At 43.3% G+C, this 13,894-nt stretch overlaps 1 protein-coding gene and 3 non-coding genes across 5 annotated transcripts; 3 read left to right on the forward strand and 1 right to left on the reverse strand.

Annotated features, from left to right (window-relative positions):
* The first annotated feature begins 1,974 nt into the window (after nt 1-1,974).
* Nucleotides 1,975-8,922, forward strand: MRPL58 (mitochondrial ribosomal protein L58). 2 transcript variants are annotated; one of them, XM_053375849.1, is made up of 6 exons: nt 1,975-2,204; nt 4,080-4,116; nt 5,248-5,307; nt 6,550-6,632; nt 7,911-8,080; nt 8,748-8,922. In XM_053375849.1, exons 1-6 carry the CDS (start codon nt 2,016-2,018, stop codon nt 8,830-8,832), a joined length of 624 nt encoding a protein of 207 aa, XP_053231824.1. In that variant the 5' UTR covers nt 1,975-2,015; the 3' UTR covers nt 8,833-8,922. The 2 variants fall into 2 exon arrangements, with proteins under 2 accessions (XP_053231824.1, XP_053231825.1); XM_053375850.1 differs by lacking the exon at nt 1,975-2,204 and adding an exon at nt 2,288-2,392.
* A 3,107-nt stretch (nt 8,923-12,029) lies between these two features.
* On the reverse strand, nt 12,030-12,102 carry TRNAR-CCU (transfer RNA arginine (anticodon CCU)). The gene has a single exon. It is a non-coding gene; the product is annotated as a tRNA-Arg (tRNA).
* An 883-nt stretch (nt 12,103-12,985) lies between these two features.
* TRNAR-UCG (transfer RNA arginine (anticodon UCG)) lies at nt 12,986-13,058 on the forward strand. The gene has a single exon. It is a non-coding gene; the product is annotated as a tRNA-Arg (tRNA).
* A 481-nt stretch (nt 13,059-13,539) lies between these two features.
* TRNAR-CCU (transfer RNA arginine (anticodon CCU)) lies at nt 13,540-13,612 on the forward strand. Its single transcript has one exon. It is a non-coding gene; the product is annotated as a tRNA-Arg (tRNA).
* Nucleotides 13,613-13,894: the final 282 nt, after the last annotated feature.

Consider the following 13,894-nt stretch of genomic DNA (forward strand, 5'->3'; position numbering starts at 1 on the left):
ATCGGTTAATGTATTTTACAGCCCAGTCTTATGTCTACTCAGAAGTCAATCCTTCCGAGTTCAATTAAGCTTGCTCCTAAATAGGGAGATCTGCTATTCTTAATTGGGATCAAACTCCATTGAACACAGTGGGACTTGACTTTCAAGCAAATACTTGAAATGCAATGGTTTGCGAGCCTCCAACTTTGAAATTTCACAGGAATGCTTGAAGACATTATAGGGATTCCCTGCAAATAGCTGATACACTCAAAACGAAAACAGAAGCACATTTTGGCCCAGTACTTTTAATTATGAAGACAATGCTACAATTCTGAGCAATTCTGAGCAGAACCCAGCGATTTACTTATTTATTTTTTAAAATAAAAAATGCTATTTGCTCCATTTAGACCTAATAATAGGAGTTTCTCCAGGCTGCTCACAAAGCAAATATAAAATAGATTAAAATGTAACAAATATAAAATAGATTAAAAAGTAAAATGTCCTCTCTCCCATGCTTTTTAACATCTATATGAAGCCACTGGGAGAGATCATCAGGGGGTTTGGACTGGGTGTCCATCAATATGCAGATGATACCCAGCTCTACCTCTCTTTCAAATCAGAACCAGTGAAGGCGGTGAAGGTCCTGTGTGAGTGCCTGGAGGCGGTTGGAGGATGGATGGCGGCTAATGGATTGAAGTTGAATCCTGACAAGACAGAAGTACTGTTTTTGGGGGACAGGGGGCGGGCTGGTGTGGAGGACTCCCTGGTCCTGAATAGGGTAACTGTGCCCCTGAAGGACCAGGTGCGTAGCCTGGGAGTCATTTTGGACTCACAGCTGTCCATGGAGGCGCAGGTCAATTTTGTATCCAGGGCAGCTGTCTACCAACTCCACCTGGTACGCAGGCTGAGACCCTACCTGCCCGCAGACTGTCTCGCCAGAGTGGTGCATGCTCTAGTTATCTCCCGCTTGGACTACTGCAATGCGCTCTATGTGGCGCTACCTTTGAAGGTGACTCGGAAACTACAGCTAATCCAGAATGTGGCAGCTAGACTGGTGACTGGGGGTGGCCGCCGAGACCACATAACACCGGTCTTAAAAGACCTACATTGGCTCCCAGTACGTTTCCGAGCACAATTCAAAGTGTTGGTGCTGACCTTTAAAGCCCTAAACGGCCTCGGTCCAGTATACCTGAAGGAGCGTCTCCACCCCCATCATTCTGCCCGGACGCTGAGGTCCAGCGCCGAGGGCCTTCTTGCGGTTCCCTCATTGCGAGAAGCAAAGCTACAGGGAACCAGGCAGAGGGCCTTTTCCATAGTGGCGCCCGCCCTGTGGAACGCCCTCCCATCAGATGTCAGAACGATAAACAACTACCTGACATTCAGAAGACATCTTAAGCCAGCCCTGTTCAGGGAAGTTTTTAATGTATGATATTTTAGTGTTTTTTTGGTTTCTATGGAAGCCGCCCAGAGTGGCTAGGGAAACCCAGCCAGATGGGCGGGGTTCAAATAATAAATTATTATTATTATTATTATTATTATTATTATTATTATTATTATTATTATTATTATAAAACCAGTGCTTTTTTCAGGGGGGATGCAGGGATACCCTGCATACCCCTAAACATTTTGTGAATCTTTGTACTTTTGTCCATTTACTGTATTTATTTTCCCCAATTTGAAACAGAAAATGGTGATTTTCTTGAGTCAAAATGAGAGTAACTAAACTTTTTTTAAGGGAAAAAGCACTGTATAAAACAATTAAAACTAAAACAGATTCATTTTAGAAACTGAAATGCAATTTAAATCTAAGAAGCTCAGAGTGTGTGGAAGATAAAAGTGTTTAGAAGTGAACAGCCTATATCAACAGCAGCGCAGGCCCAGCATATCTCTTCCCCAGATTTCGGAATCCATATGCACGTTTATGCAAGAGGCGGAGGGGAAAGGTGAGGAAGAGAACCATGTTTCTCCGGAACGGCAAGAGACCGAGTGCTTTTTGTAGCCGGACTTTTTTAGAGCAGCACTCAGCCGAGCACAAGATGGCGGCGTGCGCGCTGCGCTGCCTCTGGCGATGGCCGGCGCTGAAGCTGCTCTCCGCAGAAGCGGCTCGGGACTTCCCGCGCCGAGCCATCGCCTCCGCTCGCCCAGACTCCGGTTCTGAATTCCGGAGCGAATACAGCTTGGACAAACTCTACCCCTCGCAGCAAAAAGGAGCCGACGCAAAAAAGGTTAGGAATCCGGATTGGAGGCGATTGATGGTCGGAGCACCTAGATCTATATAAAAAGTAGAGTAGCGCCTTCCTTAGATTTCCGTTCGCATAGTTCTATGCCTCTCTCTCACCGCCGGTCTGCGGGCGGAAGTTGCGTTGCCCCATGTAAATGGATAGGCCTAAGAATAGGAACTGGGGAAACGCAGGTTCGAATCCCTACTGCGCTTATTAACTTCACTGGGTGGCCTTGGGTTGGTCGTTGTCTCTTACCCTGGCCTACCTCACGGAGATGTTGGGAGGATAAAATGGAGCTGCCTGTTGTTTATTGGAGGGGGGGGAGTCATGATATAGACAGGTGTAATAAATAAAATATGGTTAAACCACAGGGCCTAGCACCTCCCGATCAGAAGGTCGGCGGTTCGAATCCCCGCGACAGGGTGAGCTCCTGTTGCTCAATCCCTGCTCCTGCCAACCTAGCAGTTTGAAAGCACGTCAAAGTGCAAGTAGATAAATAGGTACCACTCCAGCGGGAAGGTAAACGGCATTTCCGTGCGCTGCTGTGGTTCGCCAGAAGCAGCTTAGTCATGCTGGCCACATGACCCGGAAGCTGTACGCTGGCTCCCTCGGCCAATAAAGCAAGATGAGCACCGCAACCCCAGAGTCGGCCACGACTGGACCTAATGGTCAGGGGTCCCTTTACCTTTACCTTTAATAAATAAAATAGCATATGTCTCTGATGGGATAGCACATCTCTCCCAATGTGAACAAATGTGAGCAGCAAAGATAAACAATTCTTGTTTTTTGTTTATATATTCATATATTCTCCATATCTCAGTTTCCCTCCCTTATGACACCCAAAGCAGTGTATGTGCTGTTCCCAAGCAGCCTCCTATCCAGCCACTTACCAGACCCAGTTCTGCTTAGTTTGAGTAAGGTGGTGGTTCTGCAAGCTATTAGATTGTACTACCCTTTTGTATCTAACTCTACCTTTACTTAATCTTAAAGGTTATCTAATTGAACTTACTACCAATGTAGGAAATTCACTCCTACCATTTGCCTAATAATAACAATAAAAATTTATTTATTTATATCCCGCCCATCTGGCTGGGTTTCCCCAGCTGCTCTGGGCGGCTCCCAACAGAATAATCATAATCATAATAAAGTGATAAAACATCAAACATTAAAAACTTCCCTAAACAGGGCTGCCTTCAGATGTTTTCTAAAAGTCAGATACTTGTTTATTTCCTTGACATCTGATGGGAGGGCGTTCCACAGGGCAGGCGCCACTACCAAGAAGGCCCTCTGCCTCGTTCCCTGTAGCTTCACTTCTTGCAGTGAGGGAACCAGCGATAGGTGGCTATCCAGTATGTTTTATCTGGAGAATGGCAATGAGATGTTGAGACTGAATTCAAGGGTGGTGATTTCTTTGCAGACTCAGTTGTACAATGATTCTGCATGTTGAAGTCCTCATGAGTTGCCCCTCCCCTTTTTTCTTGAAGGTTCAGATGTGATAAACTAGTATTGTGAATGACTTGACAATAGTGGATACAACTTACTGCTCCTGGTTGAATAAATGGTTTTCAGAATCTGATGATCCACACTTAGTTCAAGAAGTCCTCTGATTGTCAGCTTTTCTGAACTGAAAAATGGTCACAAGTGTCTGGTCTAAGACGTTAAAGCTGAGGAAACATAGTAATTTGAGTGCCTAAAAATCTATATTGTACAAAGTAAAGCTAAAAATTGATAAGACCCTGCCCATGGCCTTTAAAAAAAAATCTATTGCTGTAGTTGCATATTTTTCCATCTTCTGTTTATACACTAATTGTACTACAGAAATTTTTACAGTAGTATTAAGTTGCAGTTTCTTAACAATATGTATCTCTGTGTTAACAGGATTTGGCAAACCAGACTGTTCCCGACATACCTGTAGGTGAGTCCAGAACATTAGAGAAGTGACGTCTCTTTCTCTCAAATGATTTCCCCAGGCTTTCATTTTATTTGCTTGTAACAGTGTAATCCTATGCAGGCTTGCTTGGAAGTAAGTACTATGGCTATATTTCTGATTTAAACAGGCCTATAGGCTTGTGCTGTAAATCAGTTAAACTTTTATTTAGTGGAGGATTGGGTACTGGCACAGAACTGCAAAGAACAGATGGGCAAATCATTAACACAACAATGCCCTATAGTGCTTGTGTTGCCAGTGGAGGCCACATGCCAGTGGTGGGTGAGGCCAGAGGCAAAAGTGAACAGAGCAAGCCATGTGCCTTCTTTGTACAGTAAGTTTCTTTCTACACACAGTCACACATCACTCTCTGTTTTCCATCCAGGCAGGCAAGAGGCATTATCAGAGTTCCAGGACATATTATAGCAAGGCAAAAACACTCAAGGAGAGTGTAAAACATGGTCTGCAGAGGGGATGTAGCTTTGGGAGATTCCCAAGGACCACATAAAGAGACACATTTGGCCACTGAGGCTCAGGATCTAGCCCCATGCTAAGCCAAACCTCAGAAGTAATGTGCAGTATTTTCACATGCACCAGTACACTTGCTTGTTCCTTCTAAGCTCTAGTTCGGCTTAATGTCATACGTAACTCAGGATGCTATCTTAATTTTACATTTGATAAAGCAGTAATTAATTCTATGCAGCTTGTATGCTACCTTAAAAAATATGTACTTCAAGCATTGTTTTTATTATATATCAAAAACATTCAGAAACATATACCCTAAAAACAATGCCCACAGTCGCATGTACTTCCCCAGTATTGGGAAGTAAATCCCGTTGGTGGGAAATGCTTTCGCTAAAGCTGCCACTGCAATTCATTACCTGCTTATTTCACTAGATGGAGAATACGGTAACTACTTAAGGACAATCGGAATGCTCCTACAGGAGTGTTGTTTATTGGAGTTACCTTCATACTTCAAGAAGTCACCTCTATTCCAAGTGTGACCTTCCAGATCAGTATATCCTTTCCTATGCAATTTCACCCTTTTTTCTTCTTCCATATACATACACAAAACCATGACTGTATCTTTTCAATATTTCTCTTTGCAATCTTTTCCAGGTCGTTTGTCCATATCGTATTGCCGAAGTAGTGGCCCAGGAGGCCAGAACGTTAATAAAGGTACTAAAAATATTGGAGCAGATTTAAATAGATACTTGTCCTGGGCATGCATACTTGGGAGTGAGCTCCCTTTTGAGGAAACATGAGTAGAATCAAGCTGTGGATTTTTCTGTTAACCAATGGTGCTATTAGATGTGTAAAGTTAACATTTGTACATCTAAATCTGAGGACTCATTAGCCTTATGACTTTGACAAGTACTGAAAGATCAGTGCTTCTTTTTAACTGTCAGGCGGTGTGGTGGTTGCTCACGAGTAACCAGGCGGGACTCCGACCTGTCTTTGGCAGGTTTTTATTTGTGCAAACTATTTACAGTGCAGGACCAGAAAGTTCATGTCCGTCTCAATCACTTGCAGATTCCGGGAGTGGCCCCTTCCGGTTTCCCCTCCAGGTGGCCCCTTCCGGTTTCCCCTCCAGCATAAGAACTTAAGACACCCCAAATCTCCGCCTTCCCTCCTTGTGTTTCACACGTCTGCGTAAACTGGGCGATGGAAATGGCGTGCCTGTTTCCTGGTTGGCCGGGCTAGGTGAGGCGCTTGGGCTCTCAGTAGCATCTTTGAGCCCTTCCCTCGCTCGGCTTTCCCATTCCGCCTCTGCTCCACTGGAGGTGTGGCTTTCCCCCTCGTTGGACATGGAGCTGCTTCTCAGGAGCGTGGGCAGCTCCCTGTATTCCCAGGCCTCCTCCCCTGTCCTGATGGCAGCTCCCTGACATTAACATTAACTAGTTTCTCTTTTCTTCATTTTTTTAAAAAGATCAGAGTTAATATTCAGTGCTGTAATAGGAACGCCCTCTCCTGTCCTCTACAAGTCCCTGTGTTCCCCCGATCTGCTCCAGAGGATCCTCCAACCCTTTGGAGGAGATTTTGGGACATGTGTTTGATAGATAAAACTCCTGTGACTTTAAAATGGTTCTTTTGAGTTGTTTACAAGCGGGGAAAATGCTCCTGAGGGAGGACTTTGCCAGCCAAAATGCATTGGGCATTAATAAAAAGTATTACTTTTCGGCTTTTTTGAGATTGAGTCTCCTTTTTTTGCCGTGTCTCTTGGAATGCCAAGAATTCTTCTGAAAATGCAGGACACTTCAAAGTTTGGTGGGGAGTGACATTTTGCATGGCAGCAAGATGAGCTGGTGGGGTATGTGTGACATCATTGAATTGAAATCTGAACCTGCAGCCTTTGGATAGGATCTGTAGTTCTCCATGTGCCCCTAGGAATAGTTATGTATTTCTTTGTTTCACTTGCAGTAAATACAAAGGCAGAAGTCCGGTTCCATTTGGCAACAGCAGATTGGATCTCGGAAGATGTGCGACAGAAAATGGCCACGATGGTAATTCTTAGCATTTATCTTTCTTTTTCTAGGTACTTCCCAAGCTATTCAGCTCAGCAGGATAGCTTGATCTTGGTTTACTAGTTTATTGAAGCAGCACACAAGGAAATTAGGGTGCTCTGAGAAGCCATTTAGGCAATATAACTCAATATTGATTACATATAACCCATGCTAACTCTGGTTAGCATCACATTCAAGGCACAATGCTATGCTGAAAATTTGTTGGCTGAGAGACTTTTGGATTTGTGCATTCTATTTGTGTGGCCTTCTTTTCCATCCCCGGGCTGAGCACACATTGGATACAGCAGCCATTCCACCAGCAAAGCTGCAGCCTCTCTGGTCCAGGCATAACGCAAGCCTAGGACTGCTTGCCACCTTTAGCTAGTGTCTGGTGACCTGTGCAAATCTAACTTCTGCATTGAGGAAAGTAATTGCTAAGCATAAGCTAAGTTAATGGCTGAAATATTATTTTTCTAAAGCATTTTAACACTGAAAGTGCTCTATTATCCTTACCTTGTTTTTCACTCTGCAGTGTGATTGCTCTATACCCAAGAACAGCGCCTGGAGGGTTTGGTTAATTGTCGCAACTCTTACTGGTTGAAGTTGTGTTACCCTATTATGGAATTCAGATCCTATTATGGAATTCAGATCCTTTTTTTCATCAGCACTCTGGTGCTGGGTAATGTAATAGAGGAGCCTTGGAGCAGTGGAGATATTGAGGTCCACAGGGACAGAACACCTCACCTAGTGGCATCTGCCAGATCCTAGTGCTTGAAAGTTTGCTGTTCTTGATATTCTGTTGGAAACTTGTTTTTATTCTGCAAAAGCTCCCACAGTTGCAGTACTACTGGAGTGCCTGCTCTCAGGTTCCCCTGCCCAGTAAATGAGGTATCCACGTTTTACTGGGCAGCCCAAATCCAAGGCGGGAATAAGGATTCTAATCCACAGCTTCCTATAAGCAGTTTACTGAGACAAAGATAATTACATCTGGTAATATTTCCCCAGCACCATTACACAGTAAATCTAAAACTTTCATTGAGGCTGCAGACCCATGTATTCCTGGGAATAAGCCCCAGTGAACACAGTGACATTTAACTTCAAAGTGAACATGCATAGGATTGGGCTGTAAGGGTAACTTTCAGAAGAGACGGTCAGAAGTTGCCTTCTGTGGCAATCATGTCTGCTTTCCCTCTTTTTAAAAAAACAAAACCTTATTTTTAGGCTGGTAAACTAATGAAAATGGAATGCTCCATAGTAAAAAAATGTTTTCTTTCCCAGTACAAGAATAGGATCAGTAAATCTGGAGAACTGATAGTCACCTCTGAAGTAAGTCGCTACCAGATGAGGAATTTGGCAGCTTGCTTGCAAAAAATCAGAGAGATGATTATAGAAGCCACTGAGATGCCTCGAACTGAATCGAAAGAGACGGTGGAAATGATCAGAAGCAGGTATGAGTGCACTAGTTAGATAACACTTCATCCAATCAGCATGCATCTGTAGCTGACAGCTGTTGCATTAAAAATGGCACCCTACAGTGCTCACTTAGAGCAAGGTGAAATCATCTGTAGCTACCATTAGCCAAGCAGAGCAGCTACTTGCTTCCAACTGTCAAGGGTGTGTCACAAAATCATATTAGGAAGCTTAGGCAAGGATCCAGGAGGCCCTCAGCTGACCCCTAGTTTTAACACATCATAATAAAGAAGATAGCCTTCATTTTCTCTTAGTTCTAGCTGGAGAAGCTGAGAGTGTTTTTGTTTCTTGACTTAGGGCAGAGCACCATGGGTCATCTCTTGCGTGTATTAGAGTGTAAGTGGACCTCTGGAATCGTAATATATACATCCGAGGTAGCATTGCTGTATTTCACTTATATTGAAAGGGCATCACTTTCAGAATGTTGCACTTGGATAAAACATAGTGGGTACCTCTTCTCTGGGAAAATATCAACTACTTCAGGCTTTTTAGAAGAAATATCCCTTGACTACTTGATTTTGCTTTTCTTTGACATGTTGATTCTGCATGACAAGAACCTGATACAAATCATTTATGATAACAAACCGGAATCATTTCACAGACACACTTAAGGATATCATCCTCAACCTCTCTATTTGATTTTAGGGTGGAGAAAATGAACCGTGAACGCCTCCGACAAAAAAAGATTCGCTCTTCTGTAAAACAAAGCCGGCATGTGGACTTTGACTGAACGCACTAGAGAAAAAGAGCATTCTGGAACACATCCATTGGACTCTTTCTAATATTTGGAAAAGAATAAAGAAAAACTTACACCATAAAATCTGTTCCTTGCAGTTTATGAAATGGGGGTGGACGTTTTCGCTAAAACTAATGGAGCTTGAAGCTGAAGTCCTATGTCAACTGCCATAACATACATTTACCAAAGTAATTAATCCAACTCTTCTTGACTGTAGCGCAGAGCTTTCCAAACTGTGTGTTGTGTGTCACCAACATGTCAAGTTTGGAAAGCTCTGCTGTAGCAGTTAGCTTTTAAATGAACATCTCTTCTAAGCATGAGTCTTGTACATTTTTAGACTCATTTACAGGGCAGCTGTACTGTACCATGTTTGTTTGCTATCCCTGCTTTCTCATGCAATCTGTTCTCACCCATCCTAAACCTGTTCATATTTATGTGCACATAAATATTTGAAATATTTATATCCCATTTTTCTACCTGACAACAGGCATACAAAGCAGCTGAAAATTAGTGATACTTTAAAAAGGGGAGGGGGCAGTAGTGCTTTTATGAGCCCTTTGTGGCCAATGATTATGGAGTATATCCAGTTCTCTTGCCTTAGATGTTGCTACCGCTGGGGCTAGATAACCCAAACATTGGGAGCTACCTTATTTCCCAGGCAGCTGTATGAATTACAATGCAGCCATTTTGACGTTAAATTGGATGTACGTTGTTGGAAGACTTGAGGCAGCAATGGGGCTTCATACAAGTTATGAACTAGCTGCCCCTCTCTGAAGACCCTGTTGTTTCCCTGTTCATGCCATAGCTTTGTATGTTTCCTGCTACGTATGGGAGAGAGGAGAATGCAGGGAAGTTACCGAGCAACAACTGAGTCCTTTTCTACTGCTTCTAGAACAGGGATGGGGAATCTTCAGCCCTCCTGATGTTACTGAACTCCCATCAGTTCCAACCAACAGTGCCAATGGTCAGGGATGATAGGAGTTCTGGAAGAAGTGGAAATAAAGGGTAGAGAAAACATGGAATGACATAAAATCAGGAGTGGAAAGAACCTTGTCTGTTCTTGCTCGTACCTCTGATCTGGTATCTTGGGGACCAGAGTTGTTTCTTAGCCACCACGCTGCAGCTTGCCAACTTAAATGATAGCATTTTTACAGGTTGTTTATTCTATAATCAAGTTAGGCATTTCCTTGATGTTTTCTCTTGAATTACTTTCTGCAACTGCTTTTTTCTGAGGCAAAATTTATTTCCGTGAAAGACATCTGTTCCATACTTCTTGAAAACCATTGTTATAAATAATATAGAATACAGTTCCTTCTTCGTGCATTTTCTGGAAGAATCTCGACAGTACTGTACTTTGAAAAGGCCACGTGTTCCTCTTCTCTAAAGCCAATTTTGAGTTCTCTCTGATTGCCACAAGAGGGCACTCTGAATTTAAGGGAAAGGTTGCTTGTCACTTTGTTGCTATAAAATCACAATGCAGCATTTTTACAGTAATTCTATTTTTTAATTAACAGTTGTCACGAGGAAGAAGCAGGCTACTTATTTAGAACATGAGAGGTAGAGGAACATTATTTTGAACACTGGGCAAAGTTTACATCACTGGCTGGTTAAAAATAGGCTTAAAATTCTGATATAATAAAAATTCTTCTGGAATACACAATACATTAATTGGGAGATGTACACTATAATACCTAAGACTCTAGCTGCAGTATACATTTAGAGCAATTTACCACAGCAAACAGTCATGCTTTTCCCCCAATAATTCTGGGAACTAGTTTGTTAAGGATGCGAAGAGTTGTAAGGACACCCCAGTTCCCCTTAACACAACTACATTTCCCAGAGTTCCCCTGGGAAGAAGGACTGATTGCTAAAGCATTCCAAGAACTGTAGTTCCAAGAGGGGAACGGGGTCCTCACAACTCTCAGCACCCTTAACAAACTACAGTTCCCAGGATTCCTTGGGGGAAGCCATGAGTGTTTAAAGTGGCATCATAGGGTATCCTAAGGCTACAATCCTGACCCCAGTTTACCTGGGGCTAATCCCTATTGAATTCAGCAGGATTTACTTCCGAGTAAACCTGCATAGTTAGAGACCTATAGGTTGGCATCCAACTGAGTCGCACAGAAGACCTGCTGAAATCAAGCAGCCTAAGTCCATTGAGTTGCTTGGGTCTACTCTGTAGTATGTATATTGCCTCACATAGAAATTATGGTTCACAAGGATGAACTGCTTTAGAATTTTTGCAGCACCTTGAACTTCTTAGCCAGCATCTATGGGATCAAAGCTTCCAAAACATCTAAGCACCTGACTGAATTTTACCTGTTTCAGATGTCCACATAATCTGTTGGGAACGACACTGCTTCCAGGCACTCCCTGATCTGCCCTCTACATATAATTTTAGGGAGGCCCAAGGCCTTCTTCCGGTTGTCTTTGGTTATGTTTCTAGCACAGACATGTAGCAGTGATAGACTAAACAGGGTTAAACCCAGGGCTGGCCCAAGACATTTTGACACCTGAGGCGGACCCCAAAATGGTGTCCCTTTCCCCGCCATGGAAGAAGGGGTGAGGGAAGATCTAATCAGGAACAAGGGGGAAGAAAGATCAACACTGGGATCTGCTGGCTCAGTGGATCCTGCTGCCTGAGGCAGTCACCCCACCTTGCCTCGCAGGTTGGGCCAACCCTGGTTAAACCACAGTAATGGCTGACCTGTTTATTCCTGTGGGCATTAATAATAATAATAATAATAATAATAATAATAATAATAAATTTTATTTATACCCCGCCCTGCCCAGCCAAGGCCGGGCTCAGGGCGGCTAACAAGCAATAATAAAAACAAGTTGAATGAATACAACTTAAAAACAAGATTGAAACAACATTGAAACACTGAAACATTAAAATGCAGCCTCATCACAGGAGGAGAAAGGAAAAAAGAAAGAGGGGGAGGGAATCAAATTAACTCTAAGCCAAAGGCCAGGCGGAACAACTCTGTCTTACAGGCCCTGTGGAAAGAAATCAGATCCTGCAGGGCCCTGGTCTCATGAGACAGAGTGTTCCACCAGGCCGGAGCCAGGTAATGATGAAAACAATTAATAATTTTACAGTGAGATGAATTAAATGTAAGAGAGGAACAAGACAGCTTAATTAGAACCACCAAAGTGAATGGGGGGGAAAGCAGAGGAAAAAAGAAATTCACCCCAGATGGGACTCGAACCCACAATCCCTGGCTTAGGAGGCCAGTGCCTTATCCATTAGGCCACTGGGGCTCGCTGGAAAAAAAGCGTCTACGTTCTTACTTAACTCTGTAATAGCCGAATTAATTTCATAGCGCCTGTGTACCCCAGCATAGAGCCCGGGCGCAGGTTTCTCCCACTCGCCCTCACGGCTTATAAACGAGGAAAGGAACAACAAATGCTGTCCGATAATCGATCGCCTCTCCCTTTAAAAATTAAGTGAACACCGCGGCTTTTCAGAATCCTAAGCTGCTGACAATAATAAAAGAGTTTAGTAGCAGCAGGGCTGAAATCTATAGATCCAATGCTCAAGGCCACGTGGGGCGAAATGTGCATTCTGCACATGCTCAGAGGCACCGCGCTTTAAAGGGGGGGTAAGAATCAACGCCGCAGCATTCAGCTTGGGGACCCTACGCATATTCACAGACTGAAAATTCCTATAAATGGATAATTTCACTAACGGGGCGGTTGATTTCTAATGAGAAACTTTTCAGATCTTCCTCTCCTTCTCTTCTTCCGGGGTTCTTTTTTTTTTTGCCTAAACGTGATGGGGGCCACTTTCCATTGGTGTGCACAAGAAGTACTCCCTTTCTTTATTCACGTTTTTATACCCTGGCTCAGATGTTAAGCAGCTAACTGCCTGCAGAAGGAGAAGACCTAAAAAATTTAAAGGTTTCCTGGTTAAACCATTAAAAGCTGCAGCAAGAAACTCTCGCGAGCTAGGAGAGTTTCACCGCCAGGCAATGCGGAAGGGAAAATGGAGGGCAGCAATAAACAGCGGGAGATGGCACGGAAATTAAAAGCAACCCGTCGCCGTCTCAGAAACATGTGAAGTTTAACTTCTTTTAAAAAGCCATCGTCTGCTACCTCCTGCTTTATACCTTCTGTTTACCAATACCCCTCTGTGTCTGCAAGTGACCGCGTGGCCTAATGGATAAGGCGTCTGACTTCGGATCAGAAGATTGAGGGTTCGAGTCCCTTCGTGGTCGATACGTTTTAGCGGTTCAATAATAATCCCGAGATATAGGACCAATAAATATCAGGCGAAACATCTAACTGGAATTTAATTAGTTCGATGTACGAGACGTGCTCCCCAGTCTCACCCCGAAAGCAAGCTGCCGTTCAGGCGTGTTCTTAATCCTATCGTCCAATCAGTTTTATGCAGAAAAAACAGAAAATGATACACAGTCGCGGAGGGGGCGAGTTCCATCATCACAGAGCATTAAAAAGACTTTTAGGTACAGTGGATCAGTGACTGTCAGCAGTCCATATTTTTAAAACCGCTTTTCCCGTAGGTCTGTTTGCGCAAATAGCCTTCCTCTCTCGTAGGCTGAAATGAATGCAGAGCGCCTGCGAAGGACTACAACTCTGAAAACTAATCCTGCTCATCACACAAGCAAACAAAGGTAGAATTTATTAGACAGTTGCTCTGCGAGATGAAGGAAATAATGAAGCATCTCGTGGCATACAGCCCCAGTGGCCTAATGGATAAGGCACTGGCCTCCTAAGCCAGGGATTGTGGGTTCGAGTCCCATCTGGGGTGGGGAAGAATTAGAAATTTTGCTTTTTAGGTTTTCTTAGGGCAGTAAAGATCTTGACATCGTTCAGGACTCATCTCCCCTTTCTAAAGATGTGGGGCAAGCTCGCACTTCACTTTACCTGAAAGTCTCAGCTTCATATAAAAGCTTTCACATTAAATCATATTATGTCACAGTATACAAAAGGAGCAACACCATGTGTTTGCAAATGTTTTATTTTTCAACCAATAAATAAGTTCCATTCTTTTATATTATATCTATATTTATTATATCTATACCAAGAGAAT

This window comes from Podarcis raffonei, chromosome 2 (genome assembly GCF_027172205.1).
Source record: "Podarcis raffonei isolate rPodRaf1 chromosome 2, rPodRaf1.pri, whole genome shotgun sequence".
Lineage (NCBI taxonomy): Eukaryota > Metazoa > Chordata > Lepidosauria > Squamata > Lacertidae > Podarcis > Podarcis raffonei.

Coding starts and splice junctions, on each gene's coding strand:
- MRPL58 (XM_053375849.1), top strand. CDS start 2,016: ATGGCGGCGTGCGCGCTGCGCTGCCTCTGGCGATGGCCGGCGCTGAAG. Junction 4,117..5,247: donor TGTTCCCGACATACCTGTAG/GTGAGTCCAGAA, acceptor AATCTTTTCCAG/GTCGTTTGTCCATATCGTAT. Junction 5,308..6,549: donor AGGCCAGAACGTTAATAAAG/GTACTAAAAATA, acceptor TTTCACTTGCAG/TAAATACAAAGGCAGAAGTC.